The sequence below is a fragment of the Heptranchias perlo genome, chromosome 24 (assembly GCF_035084215.1).
Source record: "Heptranchias perlo isolate sHepPer1 chromosome 24, sHepPer1.hap1, whole genome shotgun sequence".
Classification (NCBI taxonomy): Eukaryota; Metazoa; Chordata; class Chondrichthyes; order Hexanchiformes; family Hexanchidae; genus Heptranchias; species Heptranchias perlo.
This window is the reverse complement of record NC_090348.1, coordinates 20539336-20550727: the sequence shown is the minus strand read 5'-3', so window position 1 is coordinate 20550727 and position 11392 is coordinate 20539336. Positions and strand designations below refer to the sequence as shown.

General features: G+C 42.8%; 1 protein-coding gene across 6 annotated transcripts in view; it reads left to right on the top strand.

The window, feature by feature from the left end:
* The first annotated feature begins 4849 nt into the window (after positions 1-4849).
* celsr1a (cadherin EGF LAG seven-pass G-type receptor 1a) overlaps positions 4850-11392 on the top strand; it is a 336449-nt gene continuing 329906 nt past the window's right edge. For all 6 annotated transcript variants that reach the window (XM_068004892.1, XM_068004890.1, XM_068004887.1 and 3 more), the window contains exon 1: positions 4850-6521. In XM_068004892.1, the coding sequence (XP_067860993.1) occupies positions 5429-6521 (1093 nt within the window). In that variant the 5' untranslated portion in view covers positions 4850-5428. The remainder of the gene's footprint in view (positions 6522-11392) is intronic.

Here is an 11392-nt window from a genome sequence, read left to right as displayed (position 1 = left end):
CTCAGGTGTCTGTTCCATCCATACCTGCAGCTGCCATTACCTCTCACTTGCTACAGTAATTTTTTTTAATAATAAAATACTATTTCATTCATTAGGAGAGGAAACCTGTGATCCATCTGATCAGAGCCCAGTTCCACAATTGTCTAGTTCACCTGGCGCTAGCGGCTAAACTTGAGCTATCCTGATTCCTTTCAGTGCACTAATCATGAGCAGGTTAAGTGCAGCTGTGTGCAGACTAGTTTCACAAACACCAAAGCTTTGAAACTAAGTGACTGAGGGTCATGTTAACGTGAGAGGTTAAACAATCTGATCCAGTTTGTCAATTTTTTGACGGGAGGTGGAAATGCGATAATATAAAAATAAATGTAGCAGCAGGAGAAGGACACTGGCAGTTTAGTTTTAATCAGCTGTTGTACATGCAAATTTCTGTGCCACACTCCACAAAAAATAATTAAAAAGTGAAAGATAATCATTACCACAGTACAGGAACTTCACCACCAACAGCAAACGCCATCTAAAACCTTCTAAATTACTTCAGATTTCACACTTAGAAAATGAAAAGCCAGGCTGACTTCTAATTGACCTGGGAATCTGTCCAAGAACATTTAGCCACTAATTGGCCCAGGAAAGTTTGCCAATTACAACTTGTGGCCTTAACAGGGCACAACGAGTTACACACAGCTGCACTATAGCACCAGAGTAACACACTGCATCTGCATGGTGGTAACCTTCAACCTATCCATATATAGGTAAAAATTTTTAACTTTTTTAAAAAGCTATACTTAGGGCTGAATTAAGGCAATAATTGCATTTTGGGATTCAGGTGATTTGGCAAATTGGGGGAGGGGAGGGGAGGGGGAGGGGGGGAGGAGGGGGGGAGGAGAGGGGGGGGGGAGGAGGGGAGGGGGAGGGGGAGGGGGAGGGGGAGGGGGAGGGGGAGTGGGGGAGGGGGAGTGGGGTCATTGTCTGAACCCCCAAAGAAGGTGCTACTTTGTGATCATTTTCACTATTAAATTGATTTTTGTTGTGTAAGGGCAACAAAGGATATGGAACAAAGGTGAATAAATGGTGTTAAGGTACAGATCAGTCATGATCTAACTGAATGGTGGAACAGGCTGGAGGGGCTGAATGGCCTACTCCTGTTCCTATTAAAATTCTTATTGGAGGAACATAATCATCAAATAAAGAATTGTTGCACTACTGCCTGTTAGACTTGTGATATTATTCTCTTACTACCCACACAATGGCTCTATTTACAATTATATTGCATTGTTAATAGAATAATAATTTTCCATAAACTCTGTTATCTAGCTCCTGTGCAATCACCAAATCGACACGCAATTACTAAGAAGCCACACCAGGAGAACAATCAGCCACGTCCCAGTCATGCCGATATTGATGGTACAACCATTGTGTGATTACATGTTAGCGGCCTAATGAAATAAGATTTCTAATCGCTTGGTTTATAAAATGTTACGTGGTTACACCTATTGCACTAGAACAACCGCAACAACATTAAATAGCTGTTCAATATGTTTTATACACTGCTGGGACATATGGGAAAAAAACTAAAGCAATAGAACAACTGTTGACTAAAATGACAAAATGTCAATGTTTGCAAAATAAGAGTGCGCAACGCAACACCTCAGTTTGTCAGTAGAACTTTAAAAAATAATACATTACTTCTCATTTAAAATATCAACATTGACGTTGACATATAAAGCTGAGCTTGAAACAATTGAGCAGCATTTCTTCTTAACCTCTTACTAATTGTTGCCATTGCATGTTTCTATACTGTAACTGTACAGTTTATTGTACTGTTTACTTAAGAACTGGTTTATATTCCATTTGTAATCCATTCATTACTTTAAGAACTGGTTTCTTCTGCAAAGAGTTCAACAGACCAGAGGTCTAAAACAAACACTTTGGGACAAATATGAACAAGGTGTGGTATTATCACAAAACATCTCTGGAACGAACATAATCGTTCAAATTATTAAGCAAAATTCTTATATGTGTTACTGCTGATGTATGTAACCACTTTATTTGGTAAACTGGATATAACTTTACATAATAATATACAATTCTTGTGCATAAAGTCTCACATTTTAAATAAATGGTGTGAGAACGTTTATGAGAATCGTGCATTTTTATTATAGAGCGACCAGTTCAGATAATAGATAAAGCGATGTGACAACTCTTATTCCACTATCAGAACTGCTACACTTGTGTCTATTTGTTACTTTGTAATCACAGGACTCCAACCCACGCACTATATATAACACACGCCATCACTTCAAAGTCTGCTGAGGGATATCAGTGTTGCGTAAGGAGGTGCAACAAAATATCGGACCATAAAAGAAACATAGCAGCTGAATGATAAACTCCACGGTAGTACCTGGTCTAAATGTACCTTGTATTCGCCATCATGGCTTAATTTCAGAAAATTATACATTATGTTTTTATTTGGTATCTATGCAATTAAGAAAATGTACAGAACTTAATATAGTGACAGCGATGGCAGCGGGTAGGTTTATTTCGTTGAAAAGAGGTGCATTAAAGCGCCCTTTTTCTTTAACTCGTGGGGTCAAACTATGACGATTAGGCCCCTTGTACAGTAACAGGAGGTAGACTGGGAAAATTTAAATAAATCTTAACTAGAAACAGCGTTTTAATAGAACCGTTTACTGCCCATTTACCCAGGTTGTAAATCAGAAAACCGTTCACACTTGAAAGAAACCCAAAAATAATTAAAGGAGTGGTACCGCAGAAATTCTTTAAGGGCCAGGTTACCTGGCGTCTATCATCTGCTTCCCCCCCCCCGCCCCCTTTATATTAATAATTTACGAGGAGCAGCTTTTCACTTTGTGTATTCTCAGAGAAAGAGAGACGCAGATAGCGTTGGATCTCTGATTTGTATTGCCGTTTGGATTGTGTGGTGTATGAACCAATCGAATGTGAATAAGAGTGTTTTGGAAAGACACCATCCTAGCTTCCCGCCATTTATGACTCATTTTAGCTATTCATATTCGTTTGAATTCATGTCGAAGATTCAAATATTTGTCAATAATTATAAATCGTGGAACAAATTTGCACGGTGTGGCATGCGCTGGAGTTCGAATGATTATTTAAAACATTATCTTCCTTATAAATCTTATAGAAGGTTTATTAAACAATGTTTAGCCATCGTAATTTTTATAAGTAGAATGTAAAATATAGACAGCAGCTGGCACTTCGTGCCAATTTCAGCCCGAATCTAAATCAATTTTATTGGTTAAGTTTACATTAGTGAAAATGACAGGTATTTTAACTTGAAACAGGGATTTAAAAAAGAAACAAAAATGGAAACAAAGCCTCGCATCATATTATTGTTAAAATCAAGCTTCTTGATAAAGGATGAATATAATTCTCGTGCTGATCAGACTGCACCCCAAATTATGCAAAATTAAATGGATTTTTAAAAAGAACACATTAGGACTGAAACTGAAAATTAGTCTCATTTAGAATTAACTGAACGACCTGTCTACGTCCTTGTAATTTCTGCCTGGGTTGGTTTGCTAACAAGTGATTTCTCGCTCCGTGCCGCTGTGGCTTCAGGTTACAGACAGTCTCTGTCTCTCTCTCTTTCTTTCTTTTCGTTTTTCGCTTTTGTTTCTAAATGAAACGCCCACAACGCGTCTCCCGGGATCCCTGTTTAAACTCGGAGTCACCATGGCAACAACCTGCATTTCCCCACCTTTAAACACTATGAACGGATGAATCTACGTTTTTTTAAAGCGCACAATTGCCCCTTTCTTTTTTTCTTAACACTTTTTACAACTGTACCACTTGTTGGTTAATAATTCCCCAACAGTCAGCCAAGTGGGTCACATGGCGACTGTGTTGTCTTTTTAATCCATCTGGTGGCGGTGGAGTTATTGGCGCCGGGAGTGCGGATCCCGCTACAACTCCTTGCTTTTTTTTTTGCAAATTTGTACCTTATTTTTTAAAAAAACTGCAGATTGGAGCAGGCGGGTCCGGAGCAAGATCCTGCGCAGAGGCACAAACGCACCTGAGAGGCAAAAGAGGGGGGAAACTTATTGCATCGGAGACGCCGCCGTTGTGATCGGCTAGGTACCGGGACAAGAAGTGGTTGGGGAATAGGTGAGAGAGAGAGAAAGAGGAGGAGGAGAATCAGGAGAGAGTGAAGAGGAGGAGGTGAATCAGGAGAGAGTGAAGAGGAGGAGGTGAATCAGCAGAGGGAGGAGAATCAGGAGAGAGAGAGAGAGAAAGAGGAGGAGGTGAATCAAGAGGGAGAGAGGGAAGGAGGAGGTAAATCAAGAGGGAGAGGGGGAGGAGGAGGTGAATCAAGAGGGGAGGAGGAGGTGAATCAAGAGGGAGGGAGGAGGTGAATCAAGAGGGAGGGAGGGAGGGAGGAGGAGGTGAATCAAGAGGGAGGGAGGGAGGGGTGGTGAATCGGGAGGGAGGGAGGGGTGGTGAATCAAGAGGGAGGGGGTGGTGAATCAAGAGGGAGGGGGTGGTGAATCAAGAGGGAGGGAGGGAGGGAGGGGGTGGTGAATCAAGAGGGAGGGAGGGAGGGGGGGGGTGGTGAATCAAGAGGGAGGGAGGGAGGGGGTGGTGAATCAAGAGGGAGGGAGGGAGGGGGTGGTGAATCAAGAGGGAGGGAGGGAGGGGGTGGTGAATCAAGAGGGAGGGAGGGAGGGGGTGGTGAATCAAGAGGGAGGGAGGGAGGGGGTGGTGAATCAAGAGGGAGGGAGGGAGGGGGTGGTGAATCAAGAGGGAGGGAGGGAGGGAGGGAGGGGGTGGTGAATCAAGAGGGAGGGAGGGAGGGAGGGGGTGGTGAATCAAGAGGGAGAGAGAGGAAGAGGAGGTGAATCAGGGGAGAGAGGGGAGGTGAATCAAGAGCCGGCAAGCCGGAGAGAGGGTGGGCGCTGAGAAGGGGGGAGGAGGAGGACGGCGCCCGATGCGCTGAGATGGGAACCGGCGGCGGCGCCTGTCTCTTTCTCTGGGCTCTCAGTCACTCGCAGGTCCCGCCGGAGAACAAAAGTAGTTGTTGTGAAAGTTTGGAGCAGCTGAGAAACGGGAGCAGGTTTATGTTAATGAGACCCAGGGACGGCGAAGCCATCTTGAAATGAAATCGGTTTCAAACTAAAACGTAAAAAAAGAAAGAGGGGAAGGAAAAAGTAGAAAGGTGAGAGAAAATAAGGGGAAATAAAAGTAGAAAGGAAGGAGAAAAAAATTAAAAGGAGGGAAGGAAAAAGTAGAAAGGAGGGAAGAAAAAAGTAGAAAGGAGGGAAGAAAAAAGTAGAAAGGAGGCAGAGGAGAAACAAAATAAGTGTGTGTGGGGGTCCAAGCTCAACATGCCAGGCTCCACCGAGACTGAGCGAACCTGGCTGGGTCGGGAGCAGTGAGGGCAGTGGGTGTTGCGATGAGAAGTTGCTGGGGATTTCACCGGTCAGAGTTTTTAAAGCCGCCCCGAACCATGTCGCTTCGCTGCCGAATCCTCTTCACCCTCCTCCTGCAGATCCCCACCTCGGGCTGCTTCACACTGCACCTCTCGGAGAGGAAAGGCTCGGGCTCCGGGGAGCCGCCGCCGCTGGCCAACCTCTCGCTGGGGGCGGCCGGTTGGCTCTACCGAGTGGACGAGTTTCTAACGCCGGAGTGGCTGAGGAGTTGCCTGGAGCTGGCCGCCGACACCGGGGAGCTGAGGGCGAGCGGCCCGCTGGACTGCGCGCTGCTGCCCCTCAACCCGGCCCCTCTGTACCTCCGGATCCGAGCGGGCAACCCGCCGGGCTTCATCACCGTCAGAGCCCGGCTCGCCGTCTACGTGCACGGCCAGGACTGTTACATTAAATACAAGAGGAGAGTCGGGCCGCAGCCGCCCGACCCTGACCTTTACATCGATGTGATTTTACCCAAAGGGCAGTCCCGGCGGACCCCCTGCCTGGGAGTGGGCGAGTTCCTGCTCAATGTGAGGGATTTCTTACCTGCTCTGGTGCAGCCGGCGACGCTGCTCTGCAGGGGTGTGAACGCTTCCCGTCTCCTGGTCCTGAATACCGGAGGGATCCTTTCCAAAGGAGATTACTGTGTGGAGAGGGGAGCCGGCCCTGTCGCCGACCTTGTCTGCACTCGGAGACTCGCCGCAGACCAGCTGGAAACCCTCTTTATTCGTGTTCAAGTCACAGCGGCTGGAGATGCCGGCAACGGGCTGGATGAGGAGGAGAGGATAGGGGCATGGGGTCTCCGGAGGAGGAGGAGGAGGAGAAGCGCCAACACCAGCCCCCAGTTCCAGCTGCCCAGTTATCAGGTGTCTGTGCCTGAGAACGAGCCCGCGGGCACCGGTGTCATCGTCCTCAGGGCCAACGATCTGGATGAAGGGGAGGCCGGCCGGCTGGACTACGCCATGGAATCGCTGTTTGACAGCAGGTCGAGTGACTATTTCCATATGGACCCTTACACTGGAGCAGTTACCACCACGCAGCCACTCGACCGGGAGACCAAGGACACCCACGTGTTTAAAAGTGAGCTCCCAATTCTTTTCTGTGTAACAGTCTTTGAGTACTAGAAGTTCCTTGGCGTGTTCAGAACCTGCAGCCTCCTTACAGTTTTCAGATCTGCCAAATCTCACTCATTAAGAGTGGTAATCACCCATTTTGGTTTAAAGAGTTGGTTAGGATGTTTTTCATGGCAACATAGCCCACCAGCATTTACTGATCAGGTTTACACAAGACGGTTGGTCACTTCTGTAAGATACTGGGGGAGGGAGAATTGTCTGTGGCACTGCATCCCAGCACGAGTCACTGCTTTCAGATTAGAGGGGAAAAGAAAACTAATGATATTCAGACTCACAACTTTGTATTGCCCTTTTGCCTGAGCTATGATGTAGCAGATTTATATTTGATTAATGTAAATACCCCAAAAAAACTTTAATCAAAAATCATTGGGTGGTAGCTAGTGGTTTAAATTGCTTGGTACATGGACTAATTTGGGACAACTCACCATATAAACCCTTCAGGATGAAGGTTGTTTTGGGATTTCTTGGTCCAAATGCAACAATGGAATGGAACTAAAGTGACATTCCACGTCAACTTGGCATATTGTGGTGCAGAAATTGGGTTAGGCAGCACACACAGTTTAACATTAATATTTTTAACTCACATAATCAGTCTCGCCACCTGAATTGTTAGCTTAACTGTTGGAAGGATGTAGGCATCTAGTGTTATTATCATGGTGGGATTAGAAAGATTCTGGTCACCACATTACAGGAAGGATGTTATTGCACTAGAGAGGGTGCAGAGGAGATTTACGAGGATGTTGCCAGGACTGGAGAATTTTAGCTATGATGACAGATTGGATAGTCTGGGGTTGTTTTCCTTGGAACAGAGGAGGCTGAGGGGTGATATGATTGAGGAGTACAAAATTATGAGGGGCCTAGATAGAGTGGATAGGAAGGACCTATTTCCCTTAGCGAAGGGGTCAATAACCAGGGGGCATAGATTTAAAGTGATTGGTAGAAGGATTAGAGCGGAAATGAGGAAAATGTTTTTCACCCAGAGGGTGGTGGGGGTCTGGAACTCACTGCTTGAGAGGGTGGTAGAGGCAGAAACCCTCAACTCATTTAAAAAAATACCTGGATGTGCACCTGAAGAGCCTTGACCTGCAGGCCTACGGACCAAATGTGGGAAAGTGGGATTAGGCTGGGTGGCTCATTTCTCAGCCGGCACGGACATGATGGGCCGAATGGCCTCCTTCTGTGCCGTAATTTTTTTATGATTCTAGAGAGCTTTCGAGTACAGTATGATTGGCTGGGGTGAAAGAACTTTTCAGCTGTCAAAGTAAGGACCACCTCTTAATAGTTGGAAAGTCATTGACTATATACATTCAACAGTTATTGCTCCAGAAATAAAATTAAAAGGCTTGTTAGTAAGAAAAGAGAATTGCTTAATTGATCAATTGAATGAAGTTAAACAATGTAGTCTGGTAATTTTGATTGTTTTTTAATACCTAAATGCTGCTGCAGTCCTCAACAGGATAAAGGATGGGATTTGTGATTTCATCCTTCAATAAAGTCATTTGTCCTTAATTACAATGTATGTCATGACTGAAAGTTCACTATTATGTCATATAAATTTCTTGTATACTTTTTTTAAAAAAGAAACACTTTTGCACAGCACCTGCAGGGTCTGCTGAGTTCAGAACCATCAATACAAATTGAGAGCTTATTCTGCCAGTAACTATTGTCAGATTTATATAAAAAACAGGTAATGGCAATAGAAAAATATATTTAACCTTTCATGTTGCTGCCTACGACCCTGGTGAGCTGCATCTAAGACAATCTTCCCTAATGCACAGTCTGAGAGATATGGATTGTTGCAATAGATTTTGTTCCCCTTGTCCAGGAGACGATTATAAAGCTGATTTCACCACAGCTATCAAAATGTAACAGTATTGCCGGTCCTTTAAATATATGAAACTAACCTGCAGCATGTGTCTCAAGTACATAGCAACTACTGTACTCAGTTTTGCTTGCAAAAATTGCAGAAGTGATAATTCATTGGCAAAGGCAGAACGTAATCACCGTTCGAGATTATTGTGTGTATCCATAATGTGCAACATGGAACCATACTCAAGAGTGAGCTTATCACAAAGCTGAATGAACTTCAGAATATAGCAGAATCATTCAGAATCTAGTGTAAATATCACAGAATAAGACAAACTGCAATCTCGGTACAGTAATGCTTATTTTAGCATTTGCTATTTTGGCTATATTTTATTGTAATATGAGAAAATGAAAAGTCAGAAGTTTTTTTATGACTCAGCTGAGTGTGAAATCGGAGATAATGTATTTATTACTCTATGGGTGGTGCTTTATGCGATATCATTTTCTGAAATTGAAAACAATCCAAACATCCTCATGCTTTGCAATATGCAGGTTATAGTCAATGCAGCTCTATCCTTCCAACTGTTTCCACAACTTCCAATTCAAATGTTAGTTTGGATGTAGTATTGCACCTTTTGGTTGTTATATTAATAAAAAAATACTTTTTTAATACCAGGATAGAAATGTTAAACACACCTGTTCTTGCAGAAGTTTTCTTTTAAATTAAGTAGCCAAGGTGAAAAGTGAAGGCCCATAGAAGGGAAGATGAAACAAATCAGGGGTTAACGATGGAGGATGCCAAAATTGAGTTTTAAAAGAATGAAGATTGCAGGAGCAAGATAAGACTGAGAAAATAAGGAGGCCATCATTTTGAGGTCCTGAGTTTGAGTAGCAGACTGCAATGAGTATTAATTTCATGACAATGAGGATGCAAGGTGGAGGAAGAGCATGCAGGTCAATGTATTTGCTTGGAAGGGAAAAAAAGACCAAAATTCACAGGCGTGCTGATCATGCTTCTCTTTATTTTAGTGATAGTACTAAGTATTACTGGAATGCTATTTAAAAGAAAGCTGTTTTTCTAAAACCTATACTTCAATTAAATTATGTGTGTCTGGATTAGGCTGTCATAGAATTATTGATCACATGACTAGTTTTGAAGAACTATGATGGTCAGTTTTGTACACACATACACATATGCATCATAATGTTAAAACTTACGAAGGTTTGGGGTTGAATCCAATGATGATTTTAATAAAGTTGGTGAGTACAGGATCTCCCATTTGTACTTGTGCTTTTTTATTAAGATTATTCACAGGAGGAATTTCACCCCAAATGTTTGTGCAGTGGTCAGAAAAACTGATGTGAAAACCATGGTAATAGGTGGGTTTGGAAACCAATGAGCAGGCAGAGATGCCACTGATCTTTTCAGCAACTCTTTCTTTGTTAGAGTCTATTTGGAGAACATGTCAAATATCAATTGACTGTTGAATCTCAGAAGCCGTGGAATATTTGATTTCAGCTAATTACAATTGTTTTTGTTTCATTTAAAAAAACCTCAATGTTATTATTAACACGCTGTTCTTAGAAGGCATGCTGGCAGGCTAGTGTTCCAGTCTCAGGCCTCTGGCACTGCTGCTTTGGAGCCATTCAAGAAAAGTTTAAACTGGGGAGAGGAAGCTTTGGTACCCCTCTGTTTCTCTAATCCTGGAGATCAGATGTATTATTAAATCAATATTTGATATTTATCAGCCCAGAGGACTTTTTTTAAACTTTACTCCCACTTATAGCTCTGTTTGTTTATTTTTTGTATGATAAGATTACTGTCACATTATATACATAACTCATATAGTTGTTCCAGGGAAGGACACATTTGCACTCCCTCTCTACTTTTATTCACCTCAGACGGGTAAATAGGTAATTATTTCAATTTGTGATTCATTGATTTTAGTTTTAAAATTGTGTTTGTACATTTTTTTTACATTCCAGTTACTATCACTTAAGCCCATATCCATCTATCTATGGTTACGTACAACTATTACATGTGATTTTGAAACAATGTGTGCCTCTTTATATGGCCCATTCTCATATGTGTTTGGTATCCACTAACTTGCAGCAATTACGATTAGTGCAAAAGGAAAATCATTACCAGGCCCTAATGTACCACTTTGGCTTGCACTGTGTAACCCAGCACTGAAATTGTGCCAATAGTTCCTCAGACATATAGGAATGTGTTTGCGTTGCGCAAACTCTTAGTGATTTTTTTTAAAACCCTGTCACAGAATGAATTTGGGTTTTTTGCATTGTGTAAATGTTTTGCTCAGTAACTGATAATAACTAGCACTTATATAAGGTCTTTAATGTAGAAGAATATCTGTTTCAATGCACTTGACAGGTGGGGGGGAATTGTATACTGAGCAAAAGTTGGGGCGATGACTGAATGTGTAGCCGAAGAGATAAGTTTGTGGAGACTCCTGATGGAGAGAGCGATATAGAAAGGCAATAGTTTTAGGGGGACAGTTTCACAGTGCAGGGTGTGATGGCCATTTTTTTATGGTTTTGGGACTGGGCCGTATACAGGCATATACCATTTGGAATAAATATTTACAATAATCAGGCAAAACCTGAATACAGATGGTGCAAGTCATTGCAGTTCCATCTTGCCATGTCACAGAATTATAGGACACAGGTTTGTACCTGCAATTTCCCAATGTTTTAAAAAAAAAAGAAAGATTTGCATTTATGAACTTTATAGGACTTTATCATAGCTGTGAGAAATGACTCAAAGCATTTCACTTAAATTTTTTTTGAAGTGCAGTAATTTGTTATGTAGGCATACGTGGCAGTCAATGTGCACATCACAAAATCTTACAAACAGCAATGATTGACTTTTTTTGACGTCTTTGAGGGAAGAATGTTGGTCAGTACACTTGGCGAACTCCCCGCTTTTCTTCACAAAGTGCCATTGCACCTTTACTCTGATCGGGCAGACGGTGCCTCTATTTAACATCTCCG